The sequence below is a fragment of the Podarcis liolepis genome (genome assembly GCF_965112155.1).
Source record: "Podarcis liolepis genome assembly, chromosome: 2".
Lineage (NCBI taxonomy): Eukaryota > Metazoa > Chordata > Lepidosauria > Squamata > Lacertidae > Podarcis > Podarcis liolepis.
In genome coordinates this window covers 68,068,899-68,089,224 of record NC_139555.1, presented here as the reverse complement: position 1 = coordinate 68,089,224, position 20,326 = coordinate 68,068,899, and the positions used below count along the sequence as shown (strand labels likewise).

Here is a 20,326-nt window from a genome sequence, read left to right as displayed (position 1 = left end):
CTTGTCCCTATAAATGCAAAATTCTCACACCTCTTACTTAATAAAATAATTTATTATAAAAACTATATGAAACTCAAAACAAAAAGACTAACAGATCTTCGATTTCTGTTGTCATGCAGATCAAGTTGTACAACCTTCTCTTGTCCACCGATGAATACAAAATGGGGGTTTAATGTTACTGTTAAAAATCGTATCTGAAAATTCAGTGCTCAGCTGTTCATACTTGAAGTCTATATTTCAGCTCTCCAATATTTCCTGTGTTAGTTCATAGCAGCGAGAAGCAACTCTTGGAGTAGCTCAGTCTTTTCCTTTATGGGTTGGGGAAGTGGCTGCCCCAGAGTCAGAGAGAGAATATTCTGGAAATCTTCAATGTCACACTCTACAGAATCTCTTTCAACAAGATCACTGATCTGTAGTTTGGGTCTGGCAGCCTTGATAATCAAATTTACTCGTTCACACACAGAGCTTCTTAAGTGCCCTATAAAAAAGAAAAGTAGGAAACACTTGACCGTAAGGGTTGTACTTAACAGCGGGATAGGGACCTGTTACATTTTTACCTGATAAATGCATCTGCAGGCAAAACTGGAGTCTCCCCCTCCAATTCTATCCATTGTTGTGTTTGCAGAAAACACGTTGAAAAATGCTAATATTTGGCAATTTTAAGGACCTATAGACAGATGATACCTACCATATATACTCTAATATAAGCCAAGGCACCTAATTTTACCACAAAAAACTGGGAAAAATTATTGACTCGAGTATAAGCTGGTTCACCACATCACAAACCTCCTGGTGGGCCAGAGTGCGTGCGTATGCATGCACACACACACGGCAGATGGGGCTTCTCTCTCTCCCCCCCCCCCAGCCCCTGCCTACCTAGGGTGCTGCCGAGAGGCAGAGGCTGGTGGCGGCAGCGCCGGAGGAAGAACAAGCAGCCCAAAAGGGCTGCTTTCAGGCTGCTCATTCCTCTGCCACCGATGGACCCTCACTCGAGTATAAGATGAGGGGGGCTTTTTCAGCATTAAAAATGTGCTGAAAAAGTCTGCTTATACTCAAGTATATATGGTAATAGATTTCCACCAGGCAATTCTATCAACTGAGGGGTTTTTTTTGGTTAAACATGCCCACCCCTCTGTGTACATGACTTAATGAGTGAGCAAGACTGCAAAATGGCCCAAGTAGTTTGCTAGCTGACACTTCCATAACCTGATCAAGATATAGTGCTACTATGGAGACAAGCTAATGAGCTGTAAACAAGCTGCTCACCTAGGACTACTCTGCGGTAGCTCAGCAACAATAAAGTCAGTTGGTGAAGCATCTCATCCCACCTCTGCCATGTTGCTTCATTGTCCTGTGAAGAGAAAGGTTTTAAGTTACTTTGGTTTTTAGAATGATTCTATACATTAATAACAGTTCTGAATGCAAGAGGTAGATCCATGTCTCTTAAAGAGGTAAACCCAGTTTGGAATGAAACTGGACTAGTATTAAAGAATACATAAAAACAGAAGGGAATGATGAACACTAACTATTTAGTTCTGGGGATAAATGATGGAAAGGAACTCTGCCGTACCTGGTATGTCAGCTGCAGAGAACAGTGTTTCAGAAAATGCAGAATCTTTTTCAAGGACAAGGGGCGCAGATCAGGGGCTTCTTTGCAGCTGTGGTAGAAAACTAGCTCTAACACTTTGCAGCGCAAGAGGTGGCATTCCATACTGCTTAGGAAGGCTTCCCTGTGAGGAGACAACAATGGAATGATAACTTGTCTCTGTTTTACACAATTTTCTATACCACCTGTTGCCCAATATGAGGTTCCCGTTTTTACTAATCTAAATAAAACCAAGGAAGAGCAAAATGAATCAAATGTCAAACAGTTGTAAACCTATCAAAAGCATATTGGAACAGAGGTATTATCACCGGCCTGTAGAACATTGGAAGGGGACATACTAAATTTATCTCCCATGGAAGTGCATGCCATAGCTCTGGAGCAGCACAGAGAAAGCCTGTGTGGGCCAACCTGACCACTAGATAAGATGGAACCTGAAATGGAATTTCCTCAGCTGCTTTAAAATTGCATAGGCTCAAATGGGAGCAGGCATTCCAAAGCTTTATGCGTGATACAGATCATTTTGGGCATCATATGTCAATGCCCTGAACTAGCTCGAGAAACATACTCCCAAGCAGCATAGCCGATTCAACCTGAGTAATGAGGCCTCACTGACCTGGTACCAATTTAACAGGCCAAGCCACACTTGGGAAAATGGGGGCGGGGGGAGTTGAGTCCAGAACTGTTCCCAAAGCACAATCCCATCTGGAACAGGCCCCACTCTTTCAAAGTAGCAATGAAAAGTAAGCTAAACCCATTCTTACAATTTGTGTTGGCAGGCTATAAGTAACCATAGCAGGCAAGGATGAAGAGGGCATTTGTGGCATAGCATCTTCTCTGCATTCTGAGGCTAACAAACTCATCCAAGAAAAATGGAAGTCCCGGGGCCCACAGTTTGCTATAGACACAGGAAACATGGTAGCTGAATGCACACTGAACCCTATCTGAATGTGTGTACTCAGTGGTCAGCAAGGCCTGCTATCCTGCTGAAGATGTTTACTGCATGAATAGTGGGTAATGAGAAGTGGGTAAATGCTGTAACTGAAGCTTGTCTGCTTCATTTCACCCTGCTGTACTGAGTACAAATAGATTAATGATTGATACAGAACTAATTTGTCCAAAGAAAACCTAACCATGCTCTGCAGCAGGCTTTCCCAAAATGGTACAACCATGTTTTCAGACTACAAATTCCCACCAGCCCAAGCCAGTATAGCCAAAGGCCTTTGATGGGTGTTGAAGTCTAGTTTGAAGTCTACTACATATGGAGGAAACCAGGTTGGGGAAGGATATTTCTATAAATACAGCTATGGAATTATTTTATAAGATGTTGCTTTAATTAGGCTGTTAATAGGTGATGATAAGCAATCAGCAGAGAGTGAATTCTCTTTGTTTTCTACACTAAAAGTAGAAAACCTAAAACAAGCTTACTTTGAAGTAACACCCATTTCATTTTAGTGATATCCAAGAAAACATAGCCATTTTTACATATATATTTTTGCTACTTAGAATTTGGCATTAACAACATTGGAATAACATTCACAAATTAAGACTGCAATCCTAAACTTCCTTGCTTGGGTGTAAGGCCACCTGAAGTCAATAGCCGACTGGGTGGGATGTCCTCGCTCACAGCTTCTCCCACCAGGTACACCTCTGGCAGTGGACGTACATTTCCTCTGATTCTGTCCTTTTTTGTTTTCTAAACTACACTTTGAGACTACTGAAGTCTTCATGTAGGTTTATGAAGTTAAGCATGGAATAGAAAAAAGTACATAGCGAAGTTCTTTCCCTGCTTACATTATACTAGAACTTGGCATCTAATAAAGAAATAATTGATTGGCAATGGGTTCATGCCAGCCAAAAGAAAAGTATACATTATATGAAAACTTAATTTCATACAGGCAGCCCTGTTTAGGGAAGCTTTTAATGTTTGATGCATTACTGTATTTTAATATTTTGTTGGAAGCCGCACAGAGTGGCTGGGGAAGCCCAGCCAGATGGGCGGGGTATAAATAATAAATTTATTATGATTATGATTATATGGAATTCACTGTCAAAAGATGTAGTAATGAATGTTAACCAAGATTTATGTTAAAATGATTAAGGTAACTTAGTGGAGCAGACAACTACCAGCAACTATCAGTCATAATGACTATATGGAGCTTCCACATTCAAGAAGCAGTGTACTACTGTACCAACTGCAAGGGAGCAACAGTGGGAGAGGGTTAATGCCTTCAGGAAGGTTCTCAGAAGTATCTAGTTGGCTGCTGTTGGAAGAGGCATACTGGACTAGATGGATCTTTGGTATGACCCTGCAGGCATATTTGGTGGCTGTGATGGGGAATGTCCTGCCCACAGGCTAATTAGGCCCACCAGGCCCTCACATCTTGTCTGTGATACTGCTTCACCCAAGCCAAATCCACTTGTCCATCATCTTGTATAAACCTTTTCAGGCCAGTGGGCATATTGGGAATCTTGCAGAAGTTCTGTGGATGCCAGTCACAAAATGCTGCCATATCTAAAGGAACTGAAAGGCAGACCACAAAATGCTGGTGGGCATGCTCCCACTCGGCAACCCATCAACAGGAAAAAGGCACCCGTGTCTACCACTGCTGCATTTGCTGATAGAAAGCAGCTCTTTGCCTCTCTGTTCAGAACAGATGGGAAGGCTGGGTGACACATATCAACGAAATACTTTTGCTGGCTCTCTAGATCTGCATAGGACCTTTAGTCCTCCCAAGATTAGGCACAGTCTCATCAAATATTTGCTCTTTGCCCAGAAACAGTTGAACATCCAGGTATATAATGAGTAGGTCTTCTGGGGGCATGAGGGCAGTTGGGCACAGGGAAGGACAGAAGGATTTTTTACACCCACACACCCCTTACCTGTGGCACCGCTTGGGAATATTCAGCCATGAATAAAACACATTATCTACAATTTTACTGGTGCTGCAGTTTGGAGACTTGTCCACTTCTATTGCTATAGAAAGCATCCTCTGTAGGAATGCCACCTCCCTAAGGCAGAGAAACAGGGAACGAAAGTGTTAATCACCTCAACACTACCCCACTGTAGTGTCTCAAACGTCTTGCTCCCAAACCAACAGAGAACCATCAGAACATAGCTACCATATCAGGGAAGATGAAAATTCTGATGTACAGCTTCACATGAGATGGAGCTGAAACATTCAGAACTTGTTGACGATACTTAATGGGTATTTGAGTAGCAAGCTAATGAACTCGAGGCCTGTTTCAAGCCATTTTCTCAATGGTGCAGCTTCTTTCCAAATTGCTTCTGTTCTGCTGATAATCCACACAGCCATAGAAATGCTTGAATCTGCTTCCTATGGGGGTTGGTTAAGTCACATGATGTGTCGCAACATTACTGGCCTCCATGAAGTATGTTCCCACAACTGCATGGAGTCCCAGCCAAATGAAAAATTCCACAGCAGGTGTAGGGAACCCTTGGCCCTCCAGCAGTTGCTGAACTACAACTCCCCAAACATCATGACCAATGGCCCAGAATGGTAGAAGTTGTAGTTTAACTACAGCTGGAGGACCAAAGGTTATGCACATCTTTTCTACAGTGTAAACATTAGTAATGGTAGAGAGGTCCAGTCCAAGAGCGGACTTGTATCTTTTTTCTGCTGAATGAATTAACTTTATTATGGTCACAGACCAGGATAAAAAAACATATAAATAAAATAGCAGTTAGGATTTTTTTTAACAGATAATTGTTAGAGCAAATAAGAACAAAGAAACAAGCATAGGATAAAACATCTGAATAAAATACAAGATTAAACACGGATAATGGATGGATAAAAACTGATAATTAAAACAGATAAGAACTAAAAACAAACAAAAACACGCAGTTAAAACAACTGTAAGGGCATAAGAACTAAAAGACTCGCAGTTAAAACAACTATAAGAGGCTGCAGAGTAGAAGCCTCTGAAATAGAGGACACTCACAACATTAGAAACTGATGTGCAAATATGGTTAACTTAAGATTTAAAAAATGAGAAACTGCTGATATCTACTGAAGACAGGAAGAGGCTCATCAGGCTCAGATCCCAGGCTTACTGAGATAGACAGACACCCACCACTATCAGTGCATCATCATCATCATCATTGAAACCAAATGAACTAAACCTACAAGAAAATCTGTCCTTCCCTAGTTCACCAGGGCCAAGGATGGGGTACTTGTGGGCCTCCAAATATTGTTGAACTATATTTCCCATCCTCCTTGGTCACTGGCCAATTGGAGTTGGGAGTCCAACAACATGGAAAGCCACAGGTTCCCTGTTTCTGGGGTAGGTCATCCTAAATTGGGAAAGAAATCTAGATAACCACCTAAATAGGTAGGATTTTTGCTTTAAAGTATCTCTAGGAGGAAACCCCTCTCTACAATGTAAAGTGCAAAAGAGACCAAAATGTACATTCCCCTACTTACGTTTGGGACTGAAATTGTGGAATGACGTCATCAGTTTGTGCAGTCTGGTTTAAGTGCAATTCTGGTACAGAGCTGCTGCTTACGGCTCTGGAGGTTTCTAGTGAAGGAATGGTTTTCTGCATGTGTCTTCTGTACTGCGTAACCCGTATACCCATAACTGCAGCTACTAGCCATTCAATCACTTCCCTGCAACAGAAACAAGAGTATTAGTGAAGGATGTGCTTGTGTGTCCTCTTGCCATGACCTCAGGTGCTTGTCTGTGGCAAGTGGTCTTGCATGTCACCCACATATATTTATGGGCTTTAGCCTAGTGAGGAGTCACTAGTATTTGTAGTGCTTTAGGTTGGGTCTCACACGTGCAGGCTCTTAAAATCAGCAGTGGCCAAAGGGCACATGTAGCAGAGAACATGTGACAAGTGAAATTTCTCAAGCCCTAGTTGCTTGGCACACAGGAAGCCTCTCTAGATTAAAGTGATAATTACTTGACATTGTCGAAGCAATGGTCACAGGAAAGCACTGCTTTGGCAATGGATTTGTGCAGAGTGCCTGTTCTGGCCATCCTCTGGAAGTCATCCTCCAAGGTCTGGATCACATACTGCAAGAAGAGGAGTCGCCCAGGAAACTTTCCTTTCTAAGGGTACCAGAAAAATTAAACACAGAATTATTTATAATAAGCCCTCCTCTGTATGATGAGCTTACAAACCTAAAAACCTGGGCTGAAACTGCCAGGCATGTGCTATTATGCAAATTATAGGCAATGTTTACACATGAATAAGACAAGAAACGTAGTCATAACCCCACCCTATGAGAGTCTCGTGACCAGCCAAGTGTGCATGGTAGCTGGGGAAGTTCATTCCTCTCCAGGCTTAACCCTGTAGATCTCTTCTGTTAGTATCTGCTGTGGCCTATATAAACTCTGAGGCCCACCCATTTCAAGCAACCGTCACCAGCATACAGGTAAGATGTTTTCATTTTAAAGGAGAAAAACAAAAGTGGAGATTTTCAGTATGTTGATTTTTGTCATTTCATGGGATTTTGGAATACAAACAGTCCTGATTGTAGCTAGGCCAAAATGGATATATCCATGAGGGTCAGCTTACACATGATGCTGGTCCTGTGTTTGAACAAGCGTGCTTAAAACTTGGCTGCTTTTGGGAAAAAGCCAGCTATGGGGCCCCGGTCTCAAAACACCTACTTGATCAAGATTTATGGGTCCATGTTGGTTTTCTAAAATCACCCTCTTATCTGGAGGCCTCATAGCTGCTTTCTCTCCAAAAGAAAGCCACAAGATTAATCACACTTGTTTAAATATCAGAGTAACTGTTTGAATATGTGACTAACGTCATGTGGGGTTTGGCCCTGAAAGATGTAGATACAGCTAGATGTTGGCAAGACTGAGGCACAAAGGAATTTGAAGCATTTGCCCCAAATATATAAAGCAGATCTACATGTGAGTGGAGACAAAAATAATAGCATTAATGGCCCTTGCTCAGGAAAGGGGAATCTGCGGCCTTCCAAACGTTGCTGGAATTCAACTCCTATCATCTCTGACCATTGGCCATGCCAGGAATGGCAGATGGAGTTGGGAGTCCCACAACATCTGAGGGCCACAGGTTCCCTGGCCCTGCTCTAAAAATAAAGTGCCTCATTCAGTAACAATCATGTAGAGGAGTGGTCCATGCCAGTTTTGTGTAAGCACTTGGGATGTAGCCAAAACAACAACAACAGTTCAGTAGTGATAAATCATACATGGCATTGACCACGGAATGCCAGGTTTTGGGAACAGTAAGAACAGCAACAAACAAACAAACAAACAAACAAACACAAATAAACAAACAAACCCAGCCTGGCAGGAAGAGCATATAATCAACAGCAGTTGAATAGCCTGTGTGCTGTGAAGAATGCACAAGTTTCCTCCCTCCTCCCTATGTGCCCCCCCCCCCAGTTAGCTCTGGGGGTGGTTAGAAGAACCTAGCACAGAATGCAGGGGCAGAGAATCAAATCATTCTGCCTCTTCTGGCTGAAATGCATTGGGCATTTACTTTTTTTTTAAAGTGCATTACAATTTCTTCAGCCACTTGAGGTTGGTTCTCTTTCCTGTCTTTCCGAAATCAAAGAGACCACAAAATGTCCTTTGGCAAGCCTTGATTTATTGACAGTGACTAAGATGTTCAGCCAGGTAACTTTCCTTCCTCTTTTTCTGCAGCAAATGCAAAGCAGTCCCTGCCAATCAGGCTGACTTCAAGACCAGTTTGTTAGTACAGTGTCTGGCATGGGAACCCTTCTCTTAGTTGCAAAGCAAAGGCTGGCAGAATGATAGTTTCTTAAAAACCACCCATCCCACACAGTGAGATGTAATCAACATACCTGGTCTTCTATTACCACTCGCAGTAGCAGCCAGTCCCATACCACAGTGTCAGCCCTTGCTGGATGAAGTCTAAAATTAAGAAGTAGGCCTGTTATACCATCAAATCTTTATCACAAACATTCTTTGCAATAGCAAATCAAAGACACATTTCAAAGCATCCAGTCTATTGGTTCCTTGGTGGTATTTTGTGAAGAGTGGCAATTGTTAATATGACCAACTGATGATAGGACTCATTAGTTGTATCCTGCCCTGGAAGTGTCATAAACACCTGCAGGATGATATTGCTTGGACCATTACTAGTGATGGCTCCTGTTATTAAAGCTCATGCTATGGTCCAACTGTTTAAGTCACTAACGTTTACAAATACTGTAGAAGAGGGCATTTAGGCTTTTTGAAACAACATTTAAAAAGTATCAGATCTTCCTTTGCAGCAGTACCCTGCTCTTTTGTGAACCTTCTGGTTATTTGTTTATTTTAAAAGGTGCAAACTGTATTTCACTAGAGCAAGGCAACCACTCTCCCAGTTGTGCACATTCTTGATATTGTACTTACTGCCTTTGAATGGGGACTTGTAGCAATTATTTAACCAATGATAAAATGCAGTTGGGGTGCATGTTCTGAATGTATGAATAAGCTGCTATTACATACAGTTGTTCCATTGTAATATAAATTTGATCACTTAATCAAATAGCTTTTCCATGGCAGCTGCCTATGATCTTATTGTGAATTTTATTGATGTTGTTTTATTTTGTTTAGTCTCTACATTGCTCATTTTTTATTTAAATATTTATTTAAATAATTAAATATATCTTCTGCCCTGGGACCACCTTTCAATGAAGGGTGCATGATCAACGTTCATAATAAAGAGTAGGCCTCACAGAAATGAAAAGCTCAAACCATTAAAAGAGAAGAGTATGTTTCTGCAAGTGCAGCTATTTATCTGTTTCCTTAAGCAATCACTTACACACAAAACTATGGAAGAATTTACAATACAACCACAAAGCTTAGAAAGAAAGGATCATGGTCCTTTGCAAATCAACACAAAATAAAAGAATAGTAATTCACGGGATACGTACGACTGGATTTTCATCAACAACATATAAGCATCTTTCTGTGTCTCTTGTTGCACATCTTGTTGATCTGAGCTCAAGAGAATCTGCCTGATCACACACGATGTGATCTCCTTTGGCGGGTAGTGTTGGGAGGTTACATAATCCATAAGGAAGTCCAAGGTTCCCTGGAAGAATTTCTCCTCGATAGTGCTGAACACCATGTTTAGTTTCCGGGATGGGATAGGCTGCTTCTTCTGTGGATACAGTGAAACATAAACATTGCATAACATTCCTGAGCACAAGTGAAGAGGGATTGAAAAAAATTCTGCAGGAAGTTTTCTATTGCTATTTTCTTCTACAGAAAATTTTCCAAAATGCCCCATTTCATAAAATTGGTAACTTAACATACGAATGCAATGAAAGGCAAACTGGGCAGCTGAAATGGATACAATACTAGTCCAATCTTAGATCAAATTTATAATTAACTTTTCTCAGGTGACTATTTAGGACGCACATGCATGTATTTACACAGGACTTCAGGCATCCTAAAATTAGTATGTTAAAAGGCAGTGAAAACTGCTTACAATTTAAATAATATTTGGGAAAGTATGATATTGAGTAGTTACAAATTAAAATACAAGTAAATATTCCAATAAAAATAATTTCTGAATGGAGATTTGAATTTGTTTGAACATAAACACATAACAAGTTTCCCCCCCTAATAAGGTATTTCTGTTCAACTGTCTTTGCCAACTGAGAGGGAGAATCCTTCTCAGATATTTAAACATGTAAAATAAAAATGGCCTCCTTCTTTTACAGCAAATATCTACTTAAGTAGTAAGCCCCATTGAGTTCAGTGCAGCTTATTCCTGAGTAGGCATGCATAGGATTGCACTTTTAGAGAGTTTCTCTTTCACACATGCTTATTTGTGAAGCTGTCATATCTGTGCAGTGCTGTGAGACCCACAATCAAGTTAAACATACTAGAGCCTTGGTTGATGCTGGACATTTCAGCCTGCACGACCTCATTCCCGCTCTTTCTTATACAGCCTGGTTCTTTCCATCTCTTTTTATTCAGACTACTGAAGCACTAGTCTCTTCCATCAATTACCTGTTCAGCATCTTTTTCCTGCACCACATTTTGGAAAAAGGGGTAATGTACAGGAACTCCCTGGAAGTATTGCAATGTTTTCAACCAGACCTTGATGTCGATCTGCTTCGCTGGCGCCCAAACATCTGATTTTACAGCATTTGGTGCTGGGTTATTTGCCTCTAGAAAATGCTGATTAGCTTCTGCTAGAGGTGGAGATGTGCTCATTGGAGAACAGGAGGGGATGGGGCTTGGGGAATGTCTCTGATGTAGTGGGGAATGCTGGGGGCTGGGCTCTTCCACAGACGGACCAGCACCAGGAACCTCTTCCACACAGTCCAAGGGGGCTTGACATTCACTGCTGCTGGGGGTTGAAGAGAAGGAGAAAACATCAGACCCCACCTGGGGGCTTCCTAAGGAGCCCAGATCACTGTTGTAAGTGGTGTGGCTGCTGTTTTCAGAGTCCCCACCGTAGCTGGGGATGATGGGGCAGCTGCTACATTGAAATATGGGCTGCTTCTTTATAGCATCTTCTTTGGGGGAAGGCAGCTCACAGTCTCTGTCCCACATGCTGATTGGTGCATCAACTTTCTTCTCAGTGCTTTTAGTGGTGAGGATTTTCGGACAGCACACCGAGTGCATGCTGACTGGAGTAGAGTGCTTCAGGTCCTGAATGGCACTGTAACTATCATGAAGAGGGCTGATCATGTCATCCTCAGTCCCCGTCAGATCAATTACAGTGATGTCATCCCCAGTGAGATCAATGATCTCCTACAAGGAGAGAAGGGGTGGGGGTGAGAGGAAAAAAAAAAGATTGACATCACTGCATGACACAGCTTTGACTAAAATTATAAATCCTAAATGGTTTGGGGGCACACCCTGGAAATTGTAGAACCCCCCCGACCAATCAATAGCATTTATCCTACGCCAATATTAGATGATGGGGTAAATGGAGAAAATGATCCATGATAAAGCCTGAATATATATTTGTGGAACTGCAGCAAGATCTTCTGGTTTTGGATGGACTTTGCTGACTTAGATTATTAGTTGGTGGTGCACAACTCTCCCTCCCACCCCACAGACATGGGTGTCAGCTGTTAGTATTTATTTATTGTATTTGTTTCCCAAGGACCATGTACCTCAACTAACCCATGGCAAGAAGTTTAATCACATAGTTGCATAATTCATCCCATGACAGAAACAGCAGCAGTTAGCTCTTTGCAACCCTTCTCGGTCTGTTCTGGCCACCTTTTTCCAGTACTAAATCATACAAAGCTCATGCCTCAAATGCATGGGTTTTTTATTTTGATAGTATTAAAGTAAAAAAACCTCAGAGGGAATTTACATAGGCGAAAAAGAATGCCAGTGGTGTGTAATCTGCTTATCATGCTTCTGTCCTGTAAAGGAATCGAACCTGTGACCTTGGCGTTATCAGCACCATGCTCTAGCCAACTGAACTACCCACAGGTGCTCAAAGCAAAGCTTTTTCTCTAATTAATGCATCTAGACACCCATACATTTCCTTATCAAGTGGCAAAATCAAATGTTCATATAAACGTGACAAACGGGAGTAAAGGGAGCCTTGTGCACTGGGATAGAGAGATGTACTGCTGTCCTGTTTGCCTAATGCTACCACTCTGGATTATGACTACTGTTGGTGATCACTTAAAAACTTAGTCAGCCTGATGATGCGAGAGTTATTACTCTGAATGGTGATGCACTCAATTGCTGGCTGAAGCTGTCCCAGGTGGGACACATTAAGCCAACAAGGACAGGGTAGTACATACCCACTTGAATCTGTTATGAGAAGTCAGGATAGCAGGCCCCAGGAGTGGGGGTGGAAAGACAGTGGAGATTATGCATGCAATCCTCTGTGGCACAAGAAATATAAAGTAATAGCAACACAGAGAGGCAAAGGATATGAATTCTTGCAAGAAGGCTCTGAAACAGGTTTTTAGCAGGCATACCATACCTGTTCTTTTTAGCTCTGCTATATTGATTGTTTGAGTTTACTTATATGCTACTTTACCACAAACATTCAAACATTCAAAACATTAAAATGCAAATATACAAAATACAGAGCACGTCATTAAATTCAAAAATGACAAAAATCAATAATCTAACAAACACAGAATAAATTCAACATTACTAAAAAAAACCTCCAGACCCAGTCTAGGTTTCAGTACATAAATACAAAACAAGAGTTAACTGACAATAAAGTTGTGGTCTTCCTGCATTCCAAGGAGCCTTACTCAAATGTAGTTCAGAGGGGAGAAGTCCTCTCACCCGCCTAGATGCCATACAGATGGCTCCCATATCCTTGCTTGAGAGAAGGCTGGAAGCAGCAAAGGGCCAATGCTGGGGAGAGGATTGATGGCTAGTCTCTCCCAACCCTACCTGTAGATGACAAGGACTGAACCTGGCATCTTTCGCATGCTATGTGTGCACCCTACCACTGAGAAACAGTCCTTCCTCTACGTTCCTGTTCAAGATATAGCAAGTAGATTTTATATATTGAAAGCCTATTTGGAGCATTCTTTGACAAACATTCCAGAGGGGATGCAGAGAGGAGAAAAATAGTCCCAGGTGAGGCACCTAAAAAGAAAATTATGCTTAACACATACACACACACACAAACCCTGTACCAGACAAATCAGTAAAATGACTTATTGTATGAAATTTATGATTCAGGAAGTGACAATGTGACTCTCATATTGGATCCCTAAATATGGCACTGAGGTTGAACGTTTAAAATTATGGCAGAAGTGAATAAGATATCGCTGCTTAGCATGAGCAAGAAACATCATTTGGAGATGAAACAGTTCCCTAGCTCAAATGACCTTCCTACAAACAAGTTTTGAAACCTAAAAGGAAGTGTCTAACTGCCATTCCTTTTACCATTTCAATTCTCCCTGCTGGAACCTCTGGATATTTGAAAGTAGCATCAGAATTAAATGGCCAACAGAATTCCAGTTTGTGCTCGCTTCGGCAGCACATATACTAAAATTGGAACGATACAGAGAAGATTAGCATGGCCCCTGCGCAAGGATGACACGCAAATTCGTGAAGCGTTCTTTTTTTTAAAAAAAAACAAGGAAAAAAAACAGAATTCCAGTTTGGCTGGAGGCCTCCCTAATTGCATAAAAACATGGGGTTGTAACCAATTCTGGTCCTGCTCAGAGAAGACCCATTGAAATTATAAACCAAACTTATGTTCATTAGCTTCAATGCATCTACTTTTAAGGAGGACTAGCACTGTTTACAACCCATACTCCTCAAGTCAGCTCAGAAGTATTCAACATTTCTTTAAAAGTTACAAACGAGACGGCTAAAAGCTGCTCCTGCACCCTTGCAAGATACTGTATTTTTCTGTGTATAAGACTAGGCTTTTTTACCAAAAAATTGGGTTTAAAATTGGGGCTCATCTTATACACGGGTAGTGCCAAGGGGTGTTTTCTTAATTTGGAGTCCCCCAAAATAGGGAGCGTCTTATACATGGAAAAATATGGCACTTAACAGGCGGAAACAACAAGGATTCAGGAGAGACAAGAGGGCCTAACTTTTCTTTGATCAACTCCTTTATTATTTATTTGACAATATTTATAACCTGCATTAGAGTCCCTCACAGGGTGCAATTTCCTTACCTGGGTTGTCACTGATACCTCTCAAAGCTTCTAGTAGCTTTTTGTAGGGGACACAAGAGGAAGCATGTGGCAGAGGGAGATGTTCAAACTGCCGCTCACTCTTCTGCTTAACCACAACATGCCTGAGAGGAAATAACCTCTCTTTCCTTTTATAACCAACAAACTGCAAATTTGTGCAAATCTTATTATCTTTAGCAAGATTCAAACAGTCACAACACACAGCATTTTACACAGGCCTATTTATTTCCCTTTTTGCCAATACCCACTGCCACCCCCCCCTAGTGAACGTTTCAGGCCTTGGCCTACTAGGAGGAAGTGAAGCCCCGCACCAGTGACCAGACCTCAAGGAACCAATGTGGTCTGAGTGCAATTCTTTTGTTGCTTCTGAGTCTGAGATACAGAGCGACTCATTCCTGCTCTGATTTTGAAGTTCCCTCAACTCAACAACTTGCCCTTATTCATTTTCCCCATTTTCCAACTGCACCAAAATTAGGGGCATAAAGCAATTCTCAAAGTAGCTCTGGCCTCGATATGCACCGTGTGTTCCAAGGAAAAGGCTGATGCAACTTTCACTGACTACTTTAAAAACAAATAAAAGTAGCATAATGTGAAGCACAGGCTCTCAGGAACTGGGCTGAGACCACCTCCTGCCAGAGTTCATGAATACCATAAATAAGCCTTTATTTGTAAACTACACACTACCAGTCACTACCAGCCCCTGTCACTTGAAAATTACTGAGCTAGACATAAAAGCTCCTACAGGCCATTATCCAGAGTTCATAATCCTTAAAAAAAAATCAACTGCCAGCTAATCATGGCAGCTACGTTCAATTTCCACTGCTAGAGGCAATATGCTTTCATATACCTGTTGCTGGGAATAACAACTTGAGAGAGAGCAACTGCGGTCACATCTTGAGTTTGTGTAGAATCAGCAAATGCAGCAATGAAAGGCAGCACAGTGGGAAAGAAGTAACAGTTGTCTAGTGTAGAAGACAAGGAGTCACAGCAGAAAGCAGACAACTATAGTAGCCTGAAGTGTGCCCTCCATTGTGGCATGCAGTTATAAGGAACGGACACAAAATAGTCCTGACCTGCAACCGGTGTGAGGTGAACTCAAACAACTCACGTTTTACATACCGGAGATCCTTAATTTGAATCCAGGATTGGGGGGGGGGGGGAATGTTGTCCACGGTCAGGCACACAGGGCCAATCCACAGAAGCACTGCAGGGACCAACCAGTCCTTTTGCTCCACCTTATTTCCCAACCAACGCTTGTGACCAATCCACACCTTCCATCTCACCAGATAGGCTGGCCCTGCCAGCTGGCATCCTAGCAGAACTCAGTGCACATGCCTGAACAATTATCTTGCACATCTTGGCAGCAGCACCCATCTCACTGGCATACCCTAATAATAATGCTCCTTCACAGTTCCAGGGATTTAGCGAACAGGGCAGGAGGATGTGCTGCCCCTGAGCCATCAAGCTCCTTGAACCCTCCCCTGCCTTTGTAGTCCCTTCCTGAACTCACATGGCGCCGGATCCTAGTAGGGTGTGGGAAATGAGATCGCCATCAATAAGCAACATATGTGACAAAGGTAAAGCCTTTATTCAGCAGCATTCAGAAAGGGAAGAGACCCTGAAAGGGAAAGGCATAAGAATCAGGTGGCCAGCCAGTCACCCTAACAAGGTCATGTGCAGGGTTATGACATGGTAGCTGGTTTGTCATATCCAGTGGCTTTAGCTCCATGCTAGGAACAGCGTCACAAGCTGCAAGAGGACTGAGGTGGTTTGCCAATTTGTGACATAAAGCAGGGCAATCCCAGGCTTCTCATAGCTGACACAGATCCAAGTGCCTTGATACCATATGGCAGCTGTGGGGAACGTTTGACACTCCTGATGTTGGTGAGCTACAATTCCCAGCACGCATCACCAATGGTCAGGGATCATGGGTTACTATAAATCAGGGGTGAGGATCCACTAGCCTGCAGGCCAACTTTGTGCAGCCAAGTTCCCCGACAACCAGCTAGTTGTCTAGCATTTGGGAAATGTTGCACAAAGCAATTTGATGCATTCCCTTCTAGGCAACCTTCCAAGGGCCATATATCCCACAGCAGTGGGCAAGATCAGAGGCTGAAGTAATCAACAAATGTAAATTTTATTTTTATACCTTGGGCTAGTTTCTACACCCATCCACATACTCTCTTATCCTTAAACCAAACCAGCAAGAGGCACGACTGGAGTTCAAGGACACATTTCCAATCAGACAAAACAAACCAAGTAAAAACCGAGTACAGTACAAACCAAGGCCAATGAGTGGCAGCTTAGGCAAAATTCCAAGAGTCAGACAGAGACTCCTGGAGGCCACTTTCAACACCTGGCCCTGAGTTTCCCCAACCCTGTCATAGATGAACACAAACTGCATGCAGGTTAGTGAATGGAGTTCCATGCAGAGGAGAGAGTGAGTTGGCAAAGGAGATGAGAAGCTTGGTCCCTCCTCTGTGCCTAGCATAAAAAGCAAAAGGGCTGCTAGAGGAGGGTTCCTCCCTTCTCCACAGAAATACAGCTTTTGCCTCTTCTTTGATAGCCCCCAATAAGCTAGTAAAGAATACTGCAAGATCGTAATGTGGGGTGAGGGAAATTATTCACAAGGCTGGATTAAAACATAAAACCCAGCAGATAAATTAAGTGGTTTAAAGGTAAAGGTAAAGGGACCCCTGACCATTAGGTCCAGTCGTGATCGACTCTGGGGTTGCGGCGCTCATCTCACTTTATTGGCTGAGGGAGCCAGCGTACAGCTTCCGGGTCATGTGGCCAGCATGACTAAGCTGCTTCTGGCAAACCAGAACAGCGCACGGAAACGCCGTTTACCTTCCTGCCAGAGCGGTACCTATTTATCTACTTGCACTATGACGTGCTTTCAAACTGCTAGGTTGGCAGGAGAAGGGACCGAGCAATGGAAGCTCACCCCGTTGCGGGGATTCGAACCACCGACCTTCTGATCGGCAAGTCCTAGGCTCTGTGGTTTAACCCACAGCACCACCGCATCCCAGCGCCACTCGCATCCCTAAGCTCTACTAAACCCACATGCACCTAGGGTGGATTTCACCCAGAATCTAAAACACACACCAAATAATGTAATGTGCCAGGCTAATAGGTCCGGAAAGGGAGTTTCACAATTTGGGAGCCACCAGCAAAAAGACCCTCTTGCCAGTAGCTATCCTCCTACACTGAGAAGGCAGGGGCTACTAGTTAAGGACCATCAAAACAGGCTCATGTGGGACAGAATAGCCCTTTCGAACCGAAGTTGTTTAGTACTTTGAAGGTCAACACCAGCACCTGAACTGAACCCAGAAGCAAACTGGCAACTAGCGAGAACCTTTTAGTAGTGGGGCGACGTGATAGCAGCCATCAGCCCCATTAACCCAGTTGCGGTGCTCAAAACCAATGATGCTTCTTTAATGTTTTTCAAAAGTCACATGCAACACATAATAATAGCTTAGCCCAGAAGTTACAAGAACATGGGCAACTGTCACTTGTAACTGACATTATGATGTCATACTATGTAGTCAGTTATTCAACAAGTGTGGAATTTCATTCTGTTTCACCTCTGCACATCCCATTATTGTTCACTCTGCACTGTCTTACAGGAGCTACTGTTCTACTCTGGCAGCTACCATTTCTTCTTTGGACGTTCATCCTCTCCATTAGCCATAGCAAACTTCATTTGATTGCTCCACGTCTTCCCAGTTATCCCAATTTCATTCTCCATTCTTTTACTATGCCACATATCTCTGCTTTACAGCACTGCCCATGATGTCAGGAGAGACTCATGGCCTTGTTTATAGCTTTCTGCAGTACAGGACCTTTTCCCTCCATTTAGCTGGCCACACACAGATTCCCTTTTTAGCATTCAACTTCCATTTCCATTGTTTTAAATGACAACTGCTACTCAGTTGGAGTTTGGGAGGCACCACAGTTTAGTGGCAAAGCATTTGATCCCTGGAATCCACAGTTCAAAGGATCTGGTTGTCAGAGCTGAGAACAGCTGATCTGCCCTGGTGTGAGGCAGCTTCCTGCGCATCGGTTTTTCCTTATGGGTATCCTCCTGAAACAGATCGGCTCATGGCAAAGTGGGCAGAGCAAGGTCATACCAGCAATATCTTGATCAAGCTCCAGCACCACGGTGATGGGATTTAGGAGCGAGACAAGAAATTTCTGCAATAGGGAGCGCTGCAGGATCGCCTGCAGTGAGTTATTTGTCAGGATCGCACGGATAACAAAGCTGGCTTTACCAACTCCAAACCTCACTAAAATGCATTCAGGCACACTTGTTTGCGTTACGTTAAAAGGAAGAGGCGCTCCTCTTTATGGGATAGTTTTTACCAAAAGCATATTTACCCGAAGGCTGCAGCTTCGGACGTCAGTCATGCCCTCTGGAAACGCCGACTTTATCTGCGCGCCCTACAAATTTAGTTCCCAGCCAGCACAATATTCTCCTGCGTTTGGCGACCCGGGCGCGTACGAACAAGCCTGCGTGTGCTCAGCCGACGGCGCCTGCCTCCCGGCACCCCGCCACTGCCTACAGGAGCGCGTGGGGAGAAGTGAATGGGCAAGGAGACGAGAAATGACTCGGAGTCCCCAAGGCAGAAAGGAGGAGAGACGTCGGCAGCGGCCGCCAAGACCAAGCCTCGGGACCAGAAAACAGCATCCCCCATGTTCGCGGCGCAACTCACCGGGGGCTCGGCGGGCGGCCGCCGCCATCTCCGCTTCCTCTTTTCGCCCAGGCGCCGGCGGGGAGACCAATCATAGCCGCTTTCCCCATCGGAGCTCGACTCAGTGACAACAACCTCGGCCATCGAGCCCCTTCTGCTCAGGCCCGCCCGTCGAGGGGCGTGGCAAAGCGGAAAGGGCGAGGCTGAGCCCAGCTCCGCTGCTTTATAGGGCCAAGCCGGGCTGGCCGCTTCCGTTGGGATCCGACCGACCCCGATACAGTATTATTATTTTCCTTTCCGCGACTCGCTGACGTTGAGAACTCCGAATCGGGAGGGCGGGGCTTAACGAAGCCCCAGGGAGTTCCTCGCCCCCGCTGTTTGCTTCACAAATATACATCAGGGGGTTAACGACCTTGGTTGTATTTCTCAGCAGGTGGAAAGGGGGAAAGAAGAGTTTGTTGTGGCTGCGGTCCAGAGTCCCGGCCTTGATCACTCCCAAAGGAATCGGGCGCAGACAAAGCAAGCACAAAGCAGCTACGCGCTTGTAACAAACACATGATCCTCTGTGTCACTCATGGCTAGGAAAGTGTGTGATCAAGGCATGCTTGAGTCAGGTTCTTGTATTTGGCTTCAGGACAGTTATTTACCGACGCTTCCCTCCAGTTCAGGCCAAGATAGGAATAATTGGCCTTGCAGTTGCAACTGTAGATACATCTTGCGGCCTAAATAATCAAGGATACATCTTGCAGTTTAGCTACGGGATGGTGTTTCTGCAGACTCAGCACTTAGCAGGCTGAAGTCAGCTGTGTACGTGATGTGATCGATTCAGAATCGTGACGCCCCTGAATTAAAACACACAGGTATGGCACTCCTGAGTTATAGCTCTCGGGTATCTGAAAAGTGTTCTGTGTAAGCAGAGTGACAGATGATGTGAGCATAGGTGTGCTGTGCTGTGCTGTGCTGTGCTGTGCTGTGCCTTTCACCTTCCAGCTAGCTGGAAGAAACTTGGCAGCTTCTCTGCATTCCTAACCAGGCACAGGCTCTTCTTGCTGTCCTGCTAGGTACTGATAGTGGACTGTAGGTTATTGTTAAGAAGAAATGCTTCTTAGAAGCTGATACCAGGGAGGTGGCCATTGAGTGTACTACCCCCCCATGCTATAAGCTGCTTAGAATGTAGGGGCTTACCCCTCCCTGCAATACCAGTCTGTCAAGTATCTGTTAAACTGAGCATACTGTCAATGGAGCATTCTCATGAGCAACAACAGGTGCAAATTTGTAAATAGCAGATTGAGGAACCAAGGTATATAACATGTCCAGACTCACCAAAATAAGGCAATCAGCCTTAATATTAAAAACATAAGACATCAAACATTAAAAAACTTCCCTAAACAGGGACATACAGTATGTGACAT

General features: G+C 43.6%; 1 protein-coding gene across 7 annotated transcripts; it reads right to left on the bottom strand.

Moving 5' to 3' along the window:
- Positions 1 to 33: 33 nt before the first annotated feature.
- Positions 34 to 19,276, bottom strand: SIMC1 (SUMO interacting motifs containing 1). 7 transcript variants are annotated; one of them, XM_083488360.1, is made up of 10 exons: positions 18,936 to 19,276; positions 10,580 to 11,329; positions 9,493 to 9,722; positions 8,416 to 8,485; positions 6,531 to 6,679; positions 6,049 to 6,234; positions 4,487 to 4,615; positions 1,571 to 1,730; positions 1,267 to 1,351; positions 34 to 478 (listed from the first exon to the last, which is right to left on the bottom strand). In XM_083488360.1, exons 1-10 carry the CDS (start codon positions 19,056 to 19,058, stop codon positions 261 to 263), a joined length of 2,100 nt encoding a protein of 699 aa, XP_083344486.1. In that variant the 5' UTR covers positions 19,059 to 19,276; the 3' UTR covers positions 34 to 260. The 7 variants fall into 7 exon arrangements, with proteins under 7 accessions (XP_083344486.1, XP_083344487.1, XP_083344492.1 ...); XM_083488361.1 differs by lacking the exon at positions 18,936 to 19,276 and adding an exon at positions 18,601 to 18,882; XM_083488366.1 differs by lacking the exon at positions 18,936 to 19,276 and adding an exon at positions 17,579 to 17,597.
- Between the last annotated feature and the right edge of the window lie 1,050 nt (positions 19,277 to 20,326).

Excerpts from the sequence above, each read along its gene's own strand:
- SIMC1 (XM_083488360.1), bottom strand. The coding sequence starts at position 19,058 with ATGGCCGAGGTTGTTGTCACTGAGTCGAGCTCCGATGGGGAAAGCGGC. Across the intron at positions 9,723-10,579 it reads AGGAAAAAGATGCTGAACAG|AAGAAGCAGCCTATCCCATC; the intron begins GTAATTGATGGA and ends CTGTATCCACAG. Across the intron at positions 479-1,266 it reads CTACCGCAGAGTAGTCCTAG|GGCACTTAAGAAGCTCTGTG; the intron begins GTGAGCAGCTTG and ends TCTTTTTTATAG.